General features: G+C 43.2%; 1 protein-coding gene across 1 annotated transcript in view; it reads left to right on the top strand.

Moving 5' to 3' along the window:
- The first annotated feature begins 2,935 nt into the window (after positions 1-2,935).
- CFAP53 (cilia and flagella associated protein 53) overlaps positions 2,936-22,184 on the top strand; it is a 35,854-nt gene continuing 16,605 nt past the window's right edge. Inside the window, exons 1-6 of the mRNA XM_038743417.1 lie at positions 2,936-2,942; positions 3,033-3,131; positions 7,587-7,802; positions 10,433-10,596; positions 15,486-15,715; positions 20,347-20,520. Of these exons, the coding sequence (XP_038599345.1) occupies positions 2,936-2,942; positions 3,033-3,131; positions 7,587-7,802; positions 10,433-10,596; positions 15,486-15,715; positions 20,347-20,520 (890 nt within the window). The remainder of the gene's footprint in view (positions 2,943-3,032; positions 3,132-7,586; positions 7,803-10,432; positions 10,597-15,485; positions 15,716-20,346; positions 20,521-22,184) is intronic.

The following is a 22,184-nucleotide window of genomic DNA, read 5'->3' on the forward strand; positions in this document are numbered from 1 at the left end:
GCTGAGCCATGTTTGAAGTGTCTCATTATTCATACATGGCTTCCTGATGATTTCACCCTTTTTTCCCTCACCAGCTCACTGGCATTTTCCCCCACATGCTAATTCACTGGTTCTTTTCAGTGCAGCTCAGGATTTATCACTTAGCAGAGTTGAATATGATCCAACACCAGACATTTTTCTGTTGCAAATTCACAGCAATTTCATCTTCCAGGAAATATCTTCTTCATCTCATTAGCAGGTGTGAATTACCCTTAACAATTGATTGGCTCACTTACATAAAGTTCATTCATTGTCGTATTTATTGAGCACTTACTGTGTGCAGAGCACTGTATTAAACACTTGGGAAGTACAAATCAGCAACATGTAGAGATGGTCCCTACCCAACAACGGGCTCACAGTCTAGAAGAGGGAGACAGACAACAACACAAAAAAAGTAGACAGGTGTCAGTACCATCAGAATAAACAGAATTATAGCTATATACACATAATTAATAAAATAGAGTAATAAATATGTACAAATATACACAAGTGCCATGGGGACGAGTAGGGGGTAGGGCAGAGGGAGGGAGGGGGGCGATGAGGAGAGGAGGAAGAGGAGGAGAGGAAAAAAGGGGGGCTCAATCTGGGAAGGTCTCCTGGATGAGGTGAGCTCCACTTTCCCCAAAATGATTCATAGGTCTAAGTGACTTTTACAGGAAAAAAGCCAATGCCTGAATTCCCTGTTGCCAATGACAACCTTCCATCATCCATCATCCCCCTTCTAGACTGTGAGCCCGTTGTTGGGTAGGGACCATCTCTATATGTCGCCAACTTGTACTTCCCAAGCACTTAGTACAGTGCTCTGTACACAGTAAGTGTTCAATAAATATGAATGAATGAATGAATGTTTGGGGTTCCCAGTAAGAGAACCCCCCAAAAGCCATGATCCACCAGAGCTGGCACATCAGGTATCCTAAATGATGCTATTACATTGGTATGTACTGGAGAATGTTTAGCCCACACTGGTGAGCCAGCTAGTTGTCCCCTCGGCCTGGGGATTGGGATGGGGGGAGGAGGGGATCCTGGGCTGTTTCCTAGACTTCTCTTTAACTCCTTCCAATATTCCACACTCTTCCCCAGTTCTGCCCAAATCTGAGTTTTCCCATCTCTAGCATCGCTGTTTGAGTGGCTGGGGTGCTTCTGCATATTCTAGGCTGTGTCTGAATAGTCTGGGGTTGTTCTGGCTGATGATGTCACTTTCTCCCACCCTTTCCAGGTAGATTTTGTGCAGTTCTTTCAAATGGTCGCTGTTAGGGTGGCCTGAAATACCACTGATTCTTTTTAAGGTGTGTGTTAGGCACTTACTATGCATCGAACACTGTTCTAAGAGCTGGGGGTAGAGAAAGTTAATTATGTTGGGCACAGTCCCTGTCCTGCATGGGGCGCACAGTCTAAATAGGAGGGAGAACGGGAGAACTGAAGCACAGAATATTTAAGTTACTTGCCCAAAGTCACCCAGCAAGCATTTGCAGAGCCAGGATTAGAACCCAGGTCCTCTGATTCCCAGGCCTGTGTTCTTTCCACTGGGCCATGGTGCTTGATTGATTGATTGACCTCTGTACTCGGAGAATCTTCTTGTCTGACCATTCAGGGAGGGAAAGGGTCTTCTTGTCCTTTTGTTCCTCACTGTTACTATTCCATTTTTCAAAGTTAATCAGCTTTTGGCTCCATTGTCTTGAAGATGATTGGATCACTATCTTGAAGTTAATTCTCTCTTGCTCCCTTGCTACTACCAGCATCTGCCCCACCTCATCCTTCCTACTCATCTCTTATTATTTTCTCCTAAAGATTTTTGCATACGCCAAAACTTGCATATCAACTAGTACAACACTCCCTATTCCCTTTTGTCCACAAAGGGCGTGTTGTGAGCGTTGGTGAGTCTTTATCCAGTCTGGAATGCTAGTGTTCATGAAAGTTCTGGTTTACACTTAAAGTTCTACATTCTAATGACAAAAATCTGTTTAGAGATGAGGAGAGCCCACTATAGATAACAGGAACAATTTACTGAACAAAAATTTTCTATCACGCAATTTGGCATAGTGGATAGAACACACGTCTAGGAGTCAGCACGTTGGGGGTTCTAATCCCAGCTCTGCCACTTGTCTGCTGTTTGATCTTGAGTAAATCACTTCACTTCTCTGTGCCCCAGTTACCTCTCTGTAAAATGGGGATTAAGACTGGGAGCCCACTGTGGGACTGGGACTGTGTCCAACCCAATTTGCTTGTAACCACCCCAGTGCTTAGTATAGTGCCTGGCACACAGTAAGCACTTAACTAAAACCACAATCACTACTATTATTATTGCCCTGCTTGCTTTATTTTTATTGAAAACAAGGACATCATAAGCTTTCTCTTCTTTCCCGGAGGCTGCAACATAGAAATAGGGTGGGGAGGGAGGGGAGGAAGTGTGGTGATGGTGTTGGTGGGGTTAGAATCACCCAATGTTCTGTGTCTGTCCTAACTTGAGTCCAGAATTCTATGGGCTTAAATTGAGTAGATATAGAGGATTCATTCATTCAATCGTATTTATTGAGCACTTACTGTGTGCAGAGCACTGTACTAAGCGCTTGGGAAGTACAAGTGGGCAACATATAGAGACGGTCCCTACCCAACAACAGGCTCACAGTCCAGAAGGGGGAGAGAAACAACAAAACATGTGGACAGGTGTCAAGTCATCAGAATAAATAGAAATAAAGCTAGATGCACGTCATTAACAAAATAAATAGAATAGTAAATATGTGCAATTAAAATAGAGTAATAAATCTGTACAAAGATATATAAGGTGCTGTGGGGAGGGGAAGGAGGTAGGGCGGGACGGATGGGGAAAAGGAGAGGAAAAAAGTGGGCTCAGTCTGGGAGGATGAACCAGTCCAGATGTGGCTGTCCCAGGACTAGCATGATCAGTGAGTTCAGGAGATGATGCAGGGTAACCTAACCAGCTCTGCCAGGATGGTCCCTCTTCAAAACATTTGTATTTGTTTTTTCCTACAAAGTGTGCAGGAGAAGCTACAAAAATCAAGGACTGTTTCTGCTCAACTGGGATGCATGGTCAGCCTATCTAGAAATGATTCAGAGATCCTGTGGTATAGCATGTAAGGCAAAACTGCGATGTAGATTGTTGTTAGATTGGCTGGAAGATTTTGTAGTTCCCTTTTGGTTGCCTGAGGCAAAGGATAAAAACACTTAATGTATTTGGATTTTGCCTTAATATCAATTCCTTATATTGACTGTATTCTGACTCTGAGTGAAGTTTTTCATAAAGTTTATTGTCAAGTTTTTTAATGCCAGTATTTTAAGTAAATAATATGTGAATTTAGACTTCAGCACCAGATGCTACAAAGAGTAAACATGTTGGCACAGCAGGAACAACCGTTGTAAAGTCAGAACAATTCAGACAACACTCCCTATTCCCATATTCCCATATCAGTCCCATATCTAACTTTTCAACCACACACCTCTCCCAAGGTAAACTAAACCACACATTCAACTGCAAAGGGCAACTATAAAAAATACAGTATTTTTCTTTTAAAAATCTCAAAAAAATTTTAATTCATCACGTTCATTTTTCTAATTTAGTTTTTGGAAAAACACTATCAATCAGTGACTCAATCAGTGGTATTTATTGAGCACTTACTGTGCTTGGGAAAGTGCAATGCACAGAGTTGATAGACATGATCCTGGCACAGAAGGAGCTCATAGCCTAGATGTTAAAATAAATAAATAAATTATAGATATGTACATAAGTGCTGTGAGACTGAGGGTGGGGTAAATACCAAGTGCTTAAAGAGTACAGATCCAAGTGTATAGGCAACACAGAAGGGAGAAGGAAATCAGGAAAGGAGGACTTAATCAGGGAAGCCCTCTTGGAGCAGATGTGATTTAATAAGGCTTTAAAGGTGAGGAGAGCATAGGTCTGTTGGATAAGATGGGGATATCCCATTTTATAGGTAGGGATAACCGGAACAAAAACAAAACCTTAAAAAGAAGACTTCTTCATGTTCTATAGTCAGTTTAGTAACCATCTGCCCTGGTATTTAAATATTCTCTTCCTCTTAAATTGTGATCAGTGGTAAAACAAGCACTGCATCCAATCTAATCATTTGGCATTGATCTCAGTGCTTGGCACATAGATCAATAATCATAGATAAATTAAGTGTGCTTGGCACACTTAATGTGTGGCCTAGTGGAAAGAGCAAAATACTTATGAAACCACTAGATGGTGGAATAACATTACTCTTCTACAACTCCAATAAAACTTGAAACATGTCTTTCTTGTCTGCTCAGAAATTTTAAGAACTAGAATTTCAATAGTTTTGTTTGATTTTTTTTAAGGCACCACACTCCCTCTCCCAGGTGCCATTGAGGATACAGTTTGTAAAGAGCACGGGCTTGGGAGTCAGAGGATGCGGGTTCTAATTCCGGCTCTGCCACTTATCTGCTTTGTGACCTTGGGCAAGCCACTTAACTTCTCTGTGCCTCAGTTACCTCATCTGTAAAATGGTGATTAAAAATGTGAGTCCCACGTGGGACAAACTGATTACCCTGTATCTACCCCAGTGCTTAGAACAGGGCTTGGTACATAGTAAGCACTTAACAAATACCATAATAATAATTATTATTGTTTCCCATCAAAAGATAGGGAACTTTGAGAAGCAGTGTTGTCTAGTGGCTTAAGCATAGGGCCTGGGAGTCAAAAGGACCTGGGATCTAATCCCAGTTCTGCCACGAGCCTGCTGTGTGACCTTGGATAAGTCACTTCACTTCTCTGTGCTTCAGTTTCCTCATCTGTAAAATGGGGATTTAGACAATGAGGCCCCTGTGGGTTATGGACTGTGTCCTACCTGATTAGCTTGTATCTATCATAGCGCTTAATACACTGCCTGGAATATAGTAAGGACCTAACAAAAAGCATAAAAAAATTCTGATTTCAATGATATGGCTTTTCAATTTGCCATTTCTGGAGTTTGTAGAGATGTGTTGGGTAGACTTCAAAAAACTGCAAAGCTGTAAATCACAGATACCTTTAGTCTTGTGGGACACTTTGATGTCCTGTTGCCAAATCCAACAGCTCCTACTCTATCCTAGTCCTCCTCAACCTCTCAGCTGCCTTCAACACTGTGGACCACCCCCTTCTTCTCAACACGCTCTCCAACCTTGGCTTCACAGACTCTGTCCTCTCCCGGTTCTCCTCTTATCTCTCAGGCCATTAATTCTCAGTCTCTTTTGCGGGCTCCTCCTCCCCCTCCCATCCCCTTACTGTAGGGGTTCCTCAAGGGTCAGTTCTTGGTCCCCTTCTGTTCTCTATCTACACTCACTCCCTTGGTGAGCTCATTCGCTCCCACGGCTTCAACTATCATCTCTACGCTGATGACACCCAAATCTACATCTCTGCCCCTGCTCTCTCTGCCTCCCTCCAGGCTCGTATCTCCTCCTGTCTTCAGGACATCTCCATCTGGATGTCTGCCCACCATCTAAAACTCCACATGTCCAAGACTGAACTCCTTATCTTCTCTCCCAAACCCTACCCTCTCCCTGACTTTCCCTTCACTGTTGACAGCACTACCATCCTTCCCGTCTCACAAGCCCGCAACCTTGGTGTCATCCTCAACTCCGCTCTCTCATTCACCCCTCACATCCAAGCCGTCAGCAAAACCTGCTGGTCTCACCTCCGCAACATCACCAAGATCCGCCCTTTCCTCTCCATCCAAACTGCTACCCTGCTCATTCAATCTCTCATCCTATCCTGACTGGACTACTGCATCAGCCTCCTCTCTGATCTCCCATCCTCGTGTCTCTCCCCACTTCAATCCATACTTCATGCCGCTGCCTGGATCGCCTTTGGGCAGAAACGCTCTGGGCATGTTACTCCCCTTCTCAAAAATCTCCAGTGGCTACCAATCAACCTACGCATCAGGCAAAAACTCCTCACCCTGGGCTTCAAGACTCTCCATCACCTCACCCCCTCCTACCTCACTTCCCTTCTTTCCTTCTCCAGCCCAGCCTGCATCCTTCACTCCTCTGCCACTAATCTCTTCACTGAGCCTCATTCTCACCTCTCCCGCCATTGACCCCCGGCCCACATTCTCCCCCTGGCCTGGAATGCCCTCCCTCCACACATCCGATGCCAAGCTAGCTCTCTTCCTCCCTTCAAAGCCCTACTGAGAGCTCACCTCCTCCAGGAGGCCTTCCCAGACTGAGCCCCCTCCTTCCTCTCCCCCTCCTCCCCCGCCCCATCACCCCACCTTACCTCCTTTCCCTCCCCACAGCACCTGGATATATGTTTATATGTTTGTATGTATTTATTATTCTATTCATTTATTTTACTTGTACATATTTATTCTATTTATTTTATTTTGTTAATATGTTTTGTTTTGTTTTCTGTCTCCCCCTTCTAGACTGTGAGCCCGCTGTTGGGTAGGGACCGTCTCTATATGTTTCCAACTTGTACTTCCCAAGCGCTTAGTACAGTGCTCTGCACACAGTAAGCGCTCAATAAATACGATTGAATGAATGAATGATCACTGACTCAATAATGTAAATATCTCATTTCTTGAAAAGTGCTTTCATTTTTCTTAAGTTTTTTCATATCAATTAACTTATTTTATCCTCATAATATCCCGGGGTGGGGGGGGGGGGGCGGGAGGAAGAGATGTTTATGTACTGTACTCTTCCAAATGCTTAGTACAGTGTTTGCACACAGTAAGCGTTCAATGAATATGATTGATTGAGACAGCAGGTATTGCCATCCCCATTTAAAGATGATGAAACTGAGACACAGAGAGGTAAAGTGATTTGCCAAAGGTAACACAGCAGTCCAGTGGTGAAAATGGGCCTATGAGTCAATCAATCAATCAGTGGTATTTATTGAGTGCTTACTGTGTGCAGAGCATTGTACTAAGCACTTGAGAAAGTAGAGTAGCTTTTGTGGATGTGATATGGACCCACAAGGAGCCTGGGACATGTTTCTGTCCTAAAATAAGACCAAACCTTAATCTTGCAAGAGATATTATTACAGGACAAAAATGTCCACTGAATAAATCAATCAGTGGTACTCATTGAGCTGTTACTGTGTGCAGAGCACTGTTCTAAGCACTTGGGAGAGCACAATACAAGGGAGTTGCTAAGCATGTTCCCTGTCCACAATGAGCTCTCACCTAATGGGAGCTCTAGGGAAAGAGATCTGTGCTTCGATTCTAGGCAAGAGGTTTTGCTAACTATAATCTCTGAATCTTTGTGAACAAATGAACTGTGTCTATGGAGAGCAAGAGTTCTTGTATACACTTCGAAAGTCTCTTGAAAAACTCAAGTTAATTATAATTCATCACCTCAATGGTTTCTCTTAAAAAAAATTCTGTCTTCATTAAAGGTGACAGAATGAGAGGAATTATTTTCATTCTTTGTGCTTACTTCTCATTACAAATGTCAACTTTGTTAGTTTTTATGGGATTTTTAAAGGAAATGATATTTTCAAATGAGAACATGTGCAACACCTAAAATGCTTTATGGACTTTATCCCATTTATGCTTTATGCTTTATCCCATTCTAAGTGGTAGTTCCTGCCATAGACAGGTTCATTATCAACAAGGATCAAGAGATCATCCTTAGGGCAATTGTTGCTCCTCGACTGTCTGCCAGTGAGCATCAGAATACACCTAGGAGCACAGACAAGTGCCTTTTTGTGTTCTGCCGAAAGACAAAAGATGATTTTGATTTGTCACAAAGATTTCAGCTATACCCTGGTAAAAATCGAGTTGGTAACGAAGGTAAATTTTCTCTCTCCTATTAAGAAAAATTTGTCCCCCAAACCCATTTGCAGTTGGCTTCAACTGGACTCCTGTGCAGGTTAACCATCCTTCTAGACTGTAAGCTTGATTTGGGCAGGGAACAGGCCTACCAACTCTGTTCATTCATCCATTCAATCAATCGCATTTATTGAGTGCTTATTGTGTGCAAAACATTGTACTAAGCACTTGGGTGAGTACACTGTTACAATAAACTGACACATTCCCGGCTCACAATGAGCTTATAGTCTGGAGGGGGGCAGACATTAATATAAACACAAATCTTAGGGGAGTACTCAGTTGTATTGCACTCCCCCAAGCGCTTAATACAGTGCTCTGCACATAGTAAGTGCTCAACAATTACGGTTGATTGATTGACGCGTCCCAGCCCCCAATGCAGCCGCTGCCAAAGGCTGGGGGGGGGCGTCTGCAGAAGTGACCAAGGATAAGGTCATGGGTTCAAGCGTGGCTCAGTGGAAAGAGCCCGAGTTTGGGAGTCAGAGGTCATAGGTTCTGTGTGATTTTGGGCAAGTCACTTCACTTCTCTGTGCCTCAGTTACCTCATCTGTAAAATGGGGATGAAGACTGTGAGTCCCACGTGGGACAACCTGATTACCTTGTATCCACCCCAGTGCTTAGAACAGTGCTTGGCACATAGAAAGCGCTTAACAAATGCCATCATTAATCCCGACTCTGCCACTTGTCTGCTGGGTGGCCTTGGGCAAGTCATTTCACTTCTCTGGGCCTCAGTTACCTCATCTGTAAAATGGGGATTAAAATTGTGAGCCCCACGTGGGACAGGGATGGTGTCCAATTTGATTTGCTTGTATCCACCCCAGCGCTTAGTACAGTGCTTGGCCCATAGTAAGCGCTTACCAAATGCCATCATCATAAGGTGGGAATAAATCTTCGGGCACAGCCCGCAGCTAGAGCCTGGATGCTTCTTTAACACGACTTCCTCGCCCGGCTGCTTCGGTCCTGAAGGAGAACAAGGCGTGGGTCACATGGGTCCGGACCCCGTTGTATTCATTCACTCATTCAATCGTATTTATTGAGCACTTACTGTGTGCAGAGCACTGTACTAAGAGCTTGGGAAGTACAAATCAGCAACGTATGGAGACGGTCCCTACCCAACAACGGGCTCACAGTCTAGAAGGGGGAGACAGACAACAAAACAAAACAAGTAGACAGGTGTCAATACCATCAGAATAAATAGATTATAGCTATATACACATCATTAATAGAGTAATGCATATGTACAAATATGCACAAGTGCTGTGGGGAGGAGTAGGGGGTAGGGCAGAGGGAGGGATGGGGCGAAGGGGAGGAGCAGAGGTAAAAGGGGGGGCCCTGGGAAGGCCTCCTGGAGGAGGTGAGCTCTCAGAAGGGATTTGAAGGGAGGAAGAGAGCTAGTTTGGCGGATGTGTGGAGGGAGGGCATCCCGGGCCAGGGGAAGGACGTCATCCCCCGGGCCCACGTCATCCCCCGGGCCTGGAATGCCCTCCCTCTGCCCATCCGCCAAGCTAACTCTCTTCCTCCCTTCAAGGCCCTGCTGAGAGCTCACCTCCTCCAGGAGGCCTTCCCAGGCTGAGCCCCTTCCTTCCTCTCCCCCCTCCATCCCCTCATCTTACCTCCTTCCCTTCCCCACAGCACCTGTATATATGTATATATGGTTGTACATATTTATTACTCTATTTATTTATTTATTTATTTTACTTGTACATATCTATCCTATTTATTTTATTTTGTTGGTATGTTTGGTTTTGTTCTCTGTCTCCCCCTTTTAGACTGTGAGCCCACTGCTGGGTAGGGACTGTCTCTATGTGTTGCCAATTTGTACTTCCCAAGCGCTTGGCACAGTGCTCTGCACATAGTAAGCGCTCAATAAATACGATTGATGATGATGATGATGATGATGATGAAGGACGTGGGCCGGGGGTCGACGGCGGGACAGTAGAGTACATTTCTATCCTATTTATACATTTCTATCCTATTAATTTTATTTTGTTGGTATGTTTGGTTCTGTTCTCTGTCTCCCCCTTTTAGACTGTGAGCCCACTGTTGGGTAGGGACTGTCTCTATGTGTTGCCAATTTGTACTTCCCAAGCGCTTAGTACAGTGCTCTGCACATAGTAAGTGCTCAATAAATACGATTGATGATGATGATGATGATGATGATGATGAAGGACGTGGGCCGGGGGTCGACGGCGGGACAGTAGAGTACATTTCTATCCTATTTATACATTTCTATCCTATTTATTTTATTTTGTTGGTATGTTTGGTTCTGTTCCCTGTCTCCCCCTTTTAGACTGTGAGCCCACTGTTGGGTAGGGACTGTCTCTATGTGTTGCCAATTTGTACTTCCCAAGCGCTTAGTACAGTGCTCTGCACATAGTAAGCGCTCAATAAATACGATTGATTGATTGATTGATTGATTAGAGAACGAGGTACAGTGAAGAGGTCAGCGGCGAAGGAGCAGATTGTTTTAAAACTTAAATTCATAAGGCAACTTGTGACCAAGGCCTCGAGAGAGAGGCCCAGCCCGCCGTCACGTCCTTCGGCTCCAGCTCCCGCCCCCTGATTGGCTGCGCTCCGTTGCCATGGCGACCGAGGTATACGTCCGGATGATGCCCTGCCCCGTCGCCATAGCAACCGGCTCTGCAACCCGACGCTGAGAAAAGGCGGCGGGCGGCGGAGGCCGCAGGGACGGGAAAAGATGATGTACCACAGCGGAATCCGGGAGGTGAAGGGTCCCACTCCACACTCCGTGGCGCTGGTAAGAGTAGGGGGACAGGGATGAGTCTCAGCCCAAGCCCCCCATTTCTGAACATTAAAGCCGAAGTGCCCCCTCCCTCCAAATCCCCATCGTCACAGCTGATCAATCGATTAATCAATAATCATGATTGTCGTGTGTGTTAAGCAAGAGCTTACTATATGCCAACAACTGTACTAAGCTCTGTAGATACAATATAATCAGATCCAAACGCTGTACGAAGCGCTGGTTTAGCCACAAGATTATCAGCTGCTTTGCACACAGTAAGCGCTCAATAAGTACGATCGCAAATGAATACATTCACTATTCCATATGGGGTTCCCAGTCTAACGGGAAGGGAGAACAGTTATTATATCCTCATTTTTGCCAAGGGGGAAACTGAGGCACAGAGAAGTTAAGTGTCTTGCCGAACCGTGTGGCACAGCTGGCATAGGAACACTGGTCTCCTGACTCCCAGCCTTCTTTCCACTCCACTCTGCTTCTCAACCGATCAATAATATTTATTGAGAGCTTTCTCTGTGGAGAATGTTCTACTAAGTGCCAGTGAGAATACAATAAAGTAGACACATAGTTCTGCCCTCTAGGAGCTTACAGTGTAGCAGGGGATTTCAAGTGCGGGGAGGGGGAGGGAATAATATAGTTGAAGGTATGTGCATAAGTGCTATAGGGGTCCAAGGGTGAGGTGAGTACCTAAATGTTTAGGGAGTAGGGATTCAAATGTAAGGGTGATACAGTAGTGGGGGGAATAAGATGGGGAGATGAGGAATTTGTCAGGGAAAATTTCCTAGAGGGAATATTATTTTAGTAAATCTTTGAAGATGAGTAGAGAAATGGTTTACTGGACATGAATTGGGAAGAAGTTTCAGGCAGGAGAGGAAACATGAACAAAGGGTTGATGGCAAGAGAGATGAACAAGAGGCATAGAAGGCTGACAGTAAGAGAAGTGAAGTACATGGGCTGAATGGTTGTCGGGGAGAGGGCTAGTCGAGTGTCTTATATCTTACGGTCAGAAGTTTCTGCTTGATGCGGAGAATAATAGGCAACCAATGAAGGTTTTTGAGGGGTGGGGAGACATAAACAAAACTAGGTTTTAGAAAAATATGGGCAGCACAGTGAAGCATGGATTGGAAAGGGGAGAAGCTGAAGGTAGGGAGGTCAGGGAGAAGATTGATGAAATAGTCTTGTTGAGATATAACAAGTGCATGAACAGAGTAGTGGCAATTTGGATAGAGAAAAATGGGTGGACTCTGGAGACATAAAGGAAGAGCTGCCAAGATTTGATGACTGACAAAATATTCTGGTTGGAAGCCCAGGAGAAGTTAAGGATAATGTTGGAATGGTGGAATTGTGAGATGGATAGGATGGGGCGTTTTGTCATTGGTGATGGAAAAGTCCAGGAGAGGACAGGGTTTGGGAAGGACATATTGAGTTTAGTTTTAGACATAATGAGCTTGAGGTGTTGGCAGGACATCCAAGTAGAGATGTCCCAAAGCCAGGAGGAAAAGTGAGACTGCAGAGTGGAGAGGTTGAGGCTGGACAGATAGATTTGAGAATCATCAATCAATCAATCAATCAATGGTATTTACTGAATGCTGACTGTGTGCAGAGCACTGCACTAAGAACTTGGGATGATGCAACATATTGGTAGACATATTCCCTGCCCACAGTCTAGATTTTAAACTCACCGTAGGCAGGGGATGTGTCTGTTATACGATTACTTTGTACTCTCCCAAGCACATAGTTTGGTGCTCTGCACACGAGTGCTCAATAAAAATGATTAATTAACTGATTGGCGGGAGAGGGAGATATACATTAATATAAATTAGTAAATGACAGATATGTGCATAAGTGCTGTGGAGTTGAGGAAAGGGTGAAAAAAGGGAACAAATCAGGGTAACATAGAAGGGAATGGGAGTAAAGGAAATTCATTCATTCACTCAATTGTATTTATTGAGCACTTACTGTGTGCAGAGCACTGTACTAAGCACTTGGGAAGTACAATTCGGCAACAAATAGAGACAATCCCCACCCAACAATGGACTCACAGTCTAGTAGCAGGGAGACAGACAACAAAACAAAACAAGTAGACTGGCATCAATAGCATCAATCAGTAAAAAGAATTATAGATATAAACACATCATTAATAAAATAGAATAATAAATATGTACACATATACACAAGTGCTGCGGGGTGGGGAGGTGGGTAGAGCAGAGGGAGGGAGTCGGGGCGGTGGGGAGAGAAGGAGGAGCAGAGGAAAAGGGGGGCTCAGTCTGGGAAGACCTCCTGGAGGAGGTGAGCTTTCAGTAGGGCTTTGAAGGGGGAAAGTGTGCTAGTTTGGCGGATGTGAGGAGGGAGGGCATTCCAGGACAGAGGTAGGATGTGGGATGAGGACGTACTCAGGTAAGACCTCTTGGAGAGGATGTGCCTTCAATAAGTCTATAAAGGTGGGGAGAGTTATTGTCTGTTGTATCTGAAAAGGAGGGTATTCTAGGCCAGATGCAGGATGTGGGTGAGAGGTCAGCAGCAAGATAAATGAGCTCGAAGTACAGTGAGCGGGTTACAGGAGTGAAGTGTACGGGCTGGGTTACAGTAGGACATCTGAGAGGTAAGGGGCAGGCTGACTGAATGATTTAAAGTTGACAGGAGGTTCTTGAGGAATGAGGAAACATGGACTGAGTGTTTTTGTACAAAATGATCCAGGCAGCATAGTGAAGTATAGACCAGAGTGGGGAGAAGCAGGAGGCAGGGAGGTCTGCAATAAGGCTGATGAGTAATCAAGGTGGGATAGGATAAGTGCTTGGATAAACGTAGTAGCAGTTTGGATAGAGAGGAAAGGGCAGATTTTAGCAATGTTGAACCAACAGGATTTAGTGATAGATTGACTAGGTGGGTTGAATGAGAGAGATAAGTCAAGAAGGATAATGCCAAGGTTATGGAGACAGTGTGTCTGACTGTCTGTAGTGATGGGAAAATCAAGGGAAGGACAGGGATTGGATGGGAAGAATAAGAGCTCTGTTTTGGATATGTTGAGTTTGAGGTACCAATTCATTCATTCATTCAATCGTATTTATTGAGCGCTTACTGTGTGCAGAGCACTGTACTAAGCGCTTGGGAAGTACAAGTCGAGATGTCTTGAAGGCAGGAGGAAATGTGGGACGGAAGAGAGGGAGAGAGGTCACGGCTGGAGATACAGAATTGGGGATCATCTGCTTAGAGGTGGTTTTTGAAGCCACAGGAGTGAATGAATTCTCCGAGGGAGTGGGTGTAGATGGAAAATAGAAGGGGACCCAGAACTGAACCTTGAGGGACCCTCACAGTTAGGGGTGGGAGGCAGAGGAGGAGCCTGCAAAAGAGAAAGAGAATGAGCAGCCAGAGACAAAGGAGGAGAACCAGAAGAAGACAGTTTCAGTGAAGCTAAGTTTGGATGATGTTTCCAGGAGAAGGAGGTGGTCCACAGTGTAAAGGCAGCTGAGAAGTTGAGGAGGATTAGGATGGAGTAGAGGCCACTGGGTTTGGCAAGGAGATCATTTGTGACCTTTTATAGGACAATTTCTCTGGAGTTAAGAGAGAAGAAGCTAGATTGGAGGGGGTCAAGGAGAGACGTGGAGGAGAGGAACTTGAGACAGCGGGTGTAGACAACTCGCTCAAGGAATTTGGAGAGGAATGGTAGGAGGGAGATGAGGTGATAACTGGAGGGAGCCATGTAGTTAAGGGAGGGATTTCTATAGGATAAGAGAGACATGAGCATGTTTGAAAGCAGTGGGGAAGAAGCTGTTGAAGAGCAAACAGACCACCATTCTCTCCACCTTCAAAGCATTATTAAGGTCACATATAATAATGGTATTTCTTAATAATAATGGTATTTATTTGTTAATAATAATGGTATTAGTTAAGCACTTACTATGTGAAAAGCAGTTTTAAGCACTGGGGTAAGTCCAAACTAATCAGGTTGGACATCTCCCCCAAGACCCCTTCCCTGATTAAAACCTCATATTCCCAGCTCACTCTCACTTCTTCATCGTCTATGCACTTGGATCTGTGAATTTTGGACATTTGATATTCAACCCACAGCACTTATATACATATCTTTCAATTATATATTTTAAATTACTTAATCATTCAAATTAATGTCTTCCTCCTCCACTGGACTGTGAGCTCGTTATGGGCAGGGAACATGTCTGCTAACTCTGTTTTATCGTACTCTCCCAAGGGCTTAGTACAGTGCTCTGCACATAGTAAGCAGTCAATAAATACCACTGATTGATTGCCTGAAGAAGACCCAATGAAAGAGGTAGAAGGTAGGTAATCAGGTAAGGATAATGTCAGAGAAACCAAGATTAGATGGTGTTTCCAGGAGAAGTGGGTAGACACTTTATCAAAAGCTGATGAGAGGTCAAAGAGGATTACGGTGGATAGAGTTCATTAGGGGTCATCAGTGACCTTGGAGTGATGGTGGTGAGAGAGCAGATTCTGCACTGTCGAGGGATTTTCCCAGGCTCCAGGTCACTAGATATAGGCAGCAACCTGGTTGGAATCCATACCACCATAGCCCACCTTAGGCAATGTGCATGTTGTTCTGTGCCCTGAAAATGGGATCTCCCTGAACCCTGAGAAAAAATTAGGAGGTGGGCAAGTAAGATTTTCAAATTTGAAAGGCTGCTTAATCCACAAGAGACTCTCGTACTTCTTCAGATTTGGAACTCTCACCACAAAGGCGGTCCTAATAAAATGTTCAAGATAAACTTTAGTTGGGATTAGGAGTGGTTACCCAGACAATGAACAAATAAGAACCCCGAGCAATTTTTAGCTTGGCAATGCCCTTTGCAATTCATTATAATTAAAAGATTGCCTTTAGTTCTGCTTTAATGCAAAAATGGATTTTTTCTTTGCAGAAGGCCAAGCGTCCTTTAACCAAAAGTAGAGAGTGTGACGTCTTGAATACCAGACATGAAGAGCAGATCACTGCAGCCAATTTGGCCTCTTTGAAGAAGACTGAACAACAGTGTCTGAAGAATGAATGGCAACATCACAGCAACCGCAGAATTTTTAAAAAGTCTTTGCGGATGAAGGTGGATGAAGCAATGCAGGGGATTTTGTTGGGTACTGAAGACAGGAGAAAGAGGTATTTCACATATGCTAGAATTGTTGTGAGAGTTAAAAACCTCGCTACTCTGGAAAAATCTAAAAATTAAATATAGCTTGAGCTTTTTAAATAAATTATATGTAATTCATACTTTACATTAAGTCCCTTGATATATCATCGACAGCATTTACTGAGCACGTATTTTAGCTAGAACACTGTACTAGGTGCTTGGAAAGTACAATGGGGTATCTATTCATTCACTCATTCATTCATTCAATTGTATTTATTGAGCACTTGCTGTGTGCAGAGCACTGTACTAAGCTCTTGGAAAGTACAATTCAGCAATAGAGACAGTCCCTGCCCACACCGGACTTAACATCTTTTGAGCGCTTACTGTGTGTGGAGCACTGAACTAAGCCCTTGGGAAAGTAAGTACAGTATAACAGATTTAGTAGATGTTCAGACAGGGAGGTTACAATCTAGAGGAAGTTTATGGTTTATAATGGGAATAAAAGGCATTGTCCCTGTCCTTAAGGAGTCTAGAATTTGATGGGAAGATAGGAAGACACAAATTACATACAAATTATAGTGAGAGCAGGAGGACAGAATGATATACCTGGTGTTAGCATGTTAAAGGAAAAAAGAATAGATTAGTGGAGCATGCAGGTTGATATATATGATAAGGATAGTTAATAATAATAATAATGGTATTTGTTAAGTGCTTACTATGTGCCAAGCACTGTTCTAAGCACTGGGGTAGATACAAGGTTATCAGGTTGTCCCACGTGGGACTCACAGTCTTAATTTCCATTTAACAGGTGAGGTAACATGAGACACAGGAGACTTGCCCAGGGTCACACTGAAAACAAGTGGCGGAGTCAGGATTAGAACCCACAGCCTCTGACTCCCAAGCGTGTGCTCTTACCACTAAGCCACACTGCTTCACCAGTTGAAAACTGATGAGGATTTATGCTCTCACAAAATCCATCACCATTGTTAACAATTTCACCCATAATTACCTAAGGTCTCTCCAATCAATCAGTCAATCAATTGTATTTATTTAGCACTTAGTATTTGTGGAGCACTGTACTAAGTGCTTGGGAGGGATACAGTATAACAGAGTTGGTAGACATGCTCCTTGCCCACAGAAAGCTTTCAGACTAGGTGGAGATATATTCATATTAATTCATGTTAATTGTAATACACTATAATTATCAACAATTAAACCATAATAATAATAATAATAATAATAATGGTATTTGTTAAGCTCTTACTATGTGCCAAGCACTGTTCATTCATTCATTCATTCAATCGTATTTATTGAGTGCTTACTGTGTGCAGAGCACTGTACTAAGCGCCTGGGAAGTACAAGTTGGCAACATATAGTTGGCTCTCCATCACCTCGCCCCCTCCTACCTCACCTCCCTTCTCTCCTTCTACTGCCCAGCCCGCACCCTCCGCTCCTCCACCGCTGATCTCCTCACCGTACCTCGTTCTCGCCTGTCCCGCCGTCGACCCCCGGCCCACGTCATCCCCCGGGCCTGGAATGCCCTCCCTCTGCCCCTCCGCCAAGCTAGCTCTCTTCCTCCCTTCAAGGCCCTGCTGAGAGCTCACCTCCTCCAGGAGGCCTTCCCAGACTGAGCCCCTTCCTTCCTCTCCCCCTCGTCCCCCTCTCCATCCCCCCATCTTACCTCCTTCCCTTCCCCATAGCACCTGTATATATGTATATATGGTTGTACATATTTATTACTCTATTTATTTATTTATTTATTTATTTATTTTACTTGTACATTTCTATCCTACTCATTTTATTTTGTTGGTATGTTTGGTTCTGTTCTCTGTCTCCCCCTTTTAGACTGTGAGCCCACTGTTGGGTAGGGACTGTCTCTATGTGTTGCCAATTTGTACTTCCCAAGCGCTTAGTACAGTGCTCTGCACATAGTAAGCGCTCAATAAATACGATTGATTGATTGATTGATATAGAGATGGTCCCTACCCAACAACGGGTTCACAGTCTAGGAAGGGGAGACAGACAACAAAACAAAACATAGTAACAAAATAAAATAAATAGAATAGTAAATGTGTACTATTTACTATGTAAATAGTAACTATTATAACTATTACAACTATTTACAGTGCACTATGTACACTGTTCTAAGCACTGGGGTAGATACAAGGTATTCAGGTTGTCGCATGTTGGGCTCACAGTCTTAATCCCTATTCTACAGATGTGGTAACTGAGGCACAGAGAAGTTAAGTGACTTGCCCAAGGTCACACAGCAGACAAGTGGCAGAGCCGGGATTAGAACCCACGTCCTCTGACTCCCAAGCCTGGGCTCTTTCCACTAAGACACACTGCTATATTAATATAATATATTAATATTAATTGTATCAGTGCAATTATAGTGTAATAAATTATATTATATTAATATAAATAAATATATTTCAGGTATCTACATATGTGCTCCATCTGAATCCTCCACAACCTCTCAGTTGCCTTCGACACTATCGACCACCCCCTTCTCCTGGAAACAACATCCGACCTCGTGTTCACTGACACTGTCCTCTCCTGATTTTCTTCTTATCTTTCCGACCGTTCATTCTTAGCCTCTTTTGTGGGCTCCTCCTCTCCTCCCACCCCCTAACTGTGGGGGTCCCTCAAGATTCAGTTCTGGGTCCCCTTCTATTCTCCATCTACACCCATTCCCTTGGAGAACTCATTTGCTCCCATGGCTTCAATTATCTCCTCTATGCAGATGATTCCCAAATTTACATCTCCAACCCTGAGCTTTCTCCTACTCTGCAGTCTTGCATTTCCTCCTGCCTTCAAGACATCTCTTCTTGGATGTCCTGCCATTACCTCAAACTTAACTTGTGCAAAACAAAACTCCTTATCATCCCACCCACACCCTGGCCTCTTCTTGACTTTCCCATCACTTTCCCAACATCCTTCCTGTTTCACAAGCCTGTAACCCTAGCATTATCCTTGACTTCTCTCTCTCTCATTCAACCCACATATTCAATCTATCACCAAATCCTGTCAGTTCAACCTTCACATTGCTAAAATCTGCCTTTTCCTTTCCATCCAAACAGCTACCACATGAATCCAATCCCTTCTTGATTACTGGATCAGCCTCTTTGTTGACTTTCCAGCGTTCTCTCTCTCCCCAGTCCAGTCCATACTTCACTCAGCCATCTGGATAATTTTTCTACAAAAACGTTCAACCTCTGTTTCCCCACTTCTCAAGAACCACCAGAGATTGCCCATTTACCTCTGCATCAAACAGAAACTCCTTAGTATTGGCTTTAAAGCACTGAATCACCTTGCCCCCTCTACCTCACCTCATTACTTTTCTACAATAACCTAGCCCTCACACTTCATTCCTCTAATGCCAACCTACTCACTGTACCTCAATCTCATCTAGCTCGATGCTGACCTCTGTTCCATGTCCTGCTTCTGGCCTGGAACACCCTCCATTTATATATCCGATAGATTACTCTCCCCACCTTTAAAACCTTCTCCTTCAAGAGATCTCCCTAAGCCCTCATTTCCTCTTTTCCCACTCCCTTCTGTGTTGCCTTGACTCCCTCCCTTTATTCACTGCCCCTCCCAGCCCCATAGCACTTATGTACATAGCCATAATTTATTTTTATATATTGATGTCTGTCTCCACCTCTAGATCGCAAGGCAGGGAATGTTTCTGTTATAATGTTGTGTTGTACTCTCCCAAGCGCTTAGTACAGTGCCCTTCACACAGTAAGTACTAAATAAATATGATTGATGGACTGATTGCTGTGGGACTGAGGGAGGGGTAAATAAAGGGTGCAAATCCAAGTGCAAGGGCAATACAGAAGGAAGTGGGAGAAGAATAGATGAAAACTTAGTCAGGGAAGCCTCTTGGAGGAGATGAGCTTTTAATAAGGTTTTGAAGGTAGGGAAAAAGAATGTAAGCTAGTTGTGGGCAGGGAATACATCTACTTACTGTTGTATTGTACTCTCCCAAGTGCTTAGGACAGTGCTCTGCACACAGAAAGTCCTCAAGAAAGACGATTGAAAGAATATGAAGAGGGAGGGTGTTCCAAGCCAGAGGCAGGACAGTGAGATAGCTGAGTTGAGGTAGAGTGAGTAGGTTGGCATTAGGAGAAGTGGGTTGCATGCTGGCTCCCACAGTTTTCCTACCAGGTTATCTGGCACTGCATTCAGGCATTTTCCTAGTCACCTAGAAACCCTTCCTTTTGCATGATTTCTGTAGAAGGGGTAGGATCTCCTAATGATGTCATTGTGCCAAACCACCTTAATACCCAGAAATCCATTTTAAGGCCTGGTGTCCTAGGAAACCGTCCCGTCTGCTAGGTGGAGTTAGTTCAAATGGAAGGTTTAAGCAAATAACCAAGTATTTTAAAATTAAGGGTTTCTCCATCTTCCTTTTGCAAACAATATTTTACCTCCTCTTCGCTAATTGAGAAATACTGGTCAGTTTGTGAACTTTCACTTCTTAAATCGTGAGCTCACATCAGGTAAAGAAAGACTTTTGTCACTATGTGTGTATCTGGCTATTAGATAGATATTTGTCTCTGATTAAAACATTTTTTTCTCATATAAATTAATGAAATACTCTGCGCAATAGAGAACAGTTTTGCTTCTGTTTTTTTTTTCTTCTCCATTTTAGGCTTCGAGAACTCCTGGAAGCTGAAGAAAAGGAGCTCTTTATGGAACTAGAATCAAAAGAAGAAACTCTTGAGGACAGAAAACAGAAAATGAGAGAACGAGCTACATTTTTATTAGAGAAAAAAGAGAAAGAGAGACAAAAACTAGTTGCCGAGAAACGGGATCAACAATTCAGGTAAGTCAGTTAAGATTTAGAATGCATATTCAATAGGAAACTGTTGTCATTGTCAATTTGGAAAAAAAAAGAATGACAACAGGTTCTATGTACTGGATACCCAAATATCCAATAGAGAATCACTGAGCACCTCAACTTTCCGGATGAAGAAGTACAGTGCTCTGCACACAGTAAGTATTCAGTAAATACAATTGTATGAATGAATTGTTTACCTTAGTTGCCTAGGACAATGGCACATGAAAGAGAATTTCCCTAGAGCAGAATTTCCCAAGGAAGCAGCATGGCCTCGTGGAAAGAGCACATGCCTGTGAGTCTGAGGACCTGTGTTCTAATCTCATCTCCACTACATGTCTGCTGCGTGACCTTGGGCAAGTCCTTTCACTTCTCTGTGCCTCAGTTACCTCATCTGTAAAATGGGGATTCAGTGCTATGCTCTCCTACTTAGACTATGAGCCCCTTGTGGGTCAGGGATTATATCCAATCTGACTATCTTTTAGTGTAAGAATGGTACTTGTTCCACCTAATTGTGAGGAGTTACATTGGATCCTCGTGCTCCTGGTTTTCTGTATAACTGAAGCAAGAGATAACTTGGTTGGACATAAGAACTCATTGACTAATAGCAAAGTAAGTTGTGGTGTCTCTATCCTTTGAGACTCCAAGGAAATCATAGACCCCAGTTGGCTAATAATAACAATAATAATAATAACTGTGGTATTTGTTAAACATTTACTACGTGCCAAGCATTGGCCAAGTCATTTATCTCTGTCTGCCTTAGTTTCCTTATTTTGAAAATGGAAATAATAATTCCTGTCTCTCCCTACTTCAAAAATTTTGTGCAGGCAAATAAAATAAAGCAGTGAAGGTTCTTTGGAAAATTGAAATGCTATATAAATGCAAAGTATTTTTATTTTAGTATTGGTAATTATTTTGATGCATTTTTCCATGGAACTGGGCCCAGGAATATTCATTGACTGAGGTGTTTTAGGCTATTATAAATAAATCACCAGCCACTTTTATGGATCCTTCTGTTTTATTACCTTTGCTTCTTCTCTGTTATTGACAATACAGAACAGGAATTCATTTTCACAATCCTAGTTAAAGTTACAACCTATCTGCTGTAGCCTGGGGGGTCATTTGCTTCTTCAAAAAAGAATTTCAATGCCCCAGTATTTACATAGAAACTATCCCAATAGCCCATTTCATGACAACATTGAATACAAATGGGAGGAAGCAGTTATCCTAGCAATCCTGTTCATTTTAATGCTGATAAGGGGAGTACATTTAGTTTCTGCTTTCTGTAAAATTACTATATACAGACTGCAATTTTAATGTTAAGAAGCTTAGGACAGTAAAATGAAGAAGTTAAACTACCATCTGGGGGAACAGATGTTTAGAGTTGCTGTAAAAGCTGCTTTACAGGAATTATTTTGATGGAATTAAGCCATTACAGTGCTTTTATATTAAACTCTTGAAAACTTTTAAGTATTTATTTCCTATTTTCCTGGAGGATTCCCCATAGTTTTGATTACCTGGGATTTGTGGTGCTTGAATACTTTTAATAGTTTGGTTATAGCTAAATCAAAGATCTTGCCAATCCCACTGTTACAGGATTTGGGCAAATGGTATTCATTCATTCATTCAATCGCATTTATTGAGCACTGTGT

This window comes from Tachyglossus aculeatus, chromosome 3 (assembly GCF_015852505.1).
Source record: "Tachyglossus aculeatus isolate mTacAcu1 chromosome 3, mTacAcu1.pri, whole genome shotgun sequence".
Classification (NCBI taxonomy): Eukaryota; Metazoa; Chordata; class Mammalia; order Monotremata; family Tachyglossidae; genus Tachyglossus; species Tachyglossus aculeatus.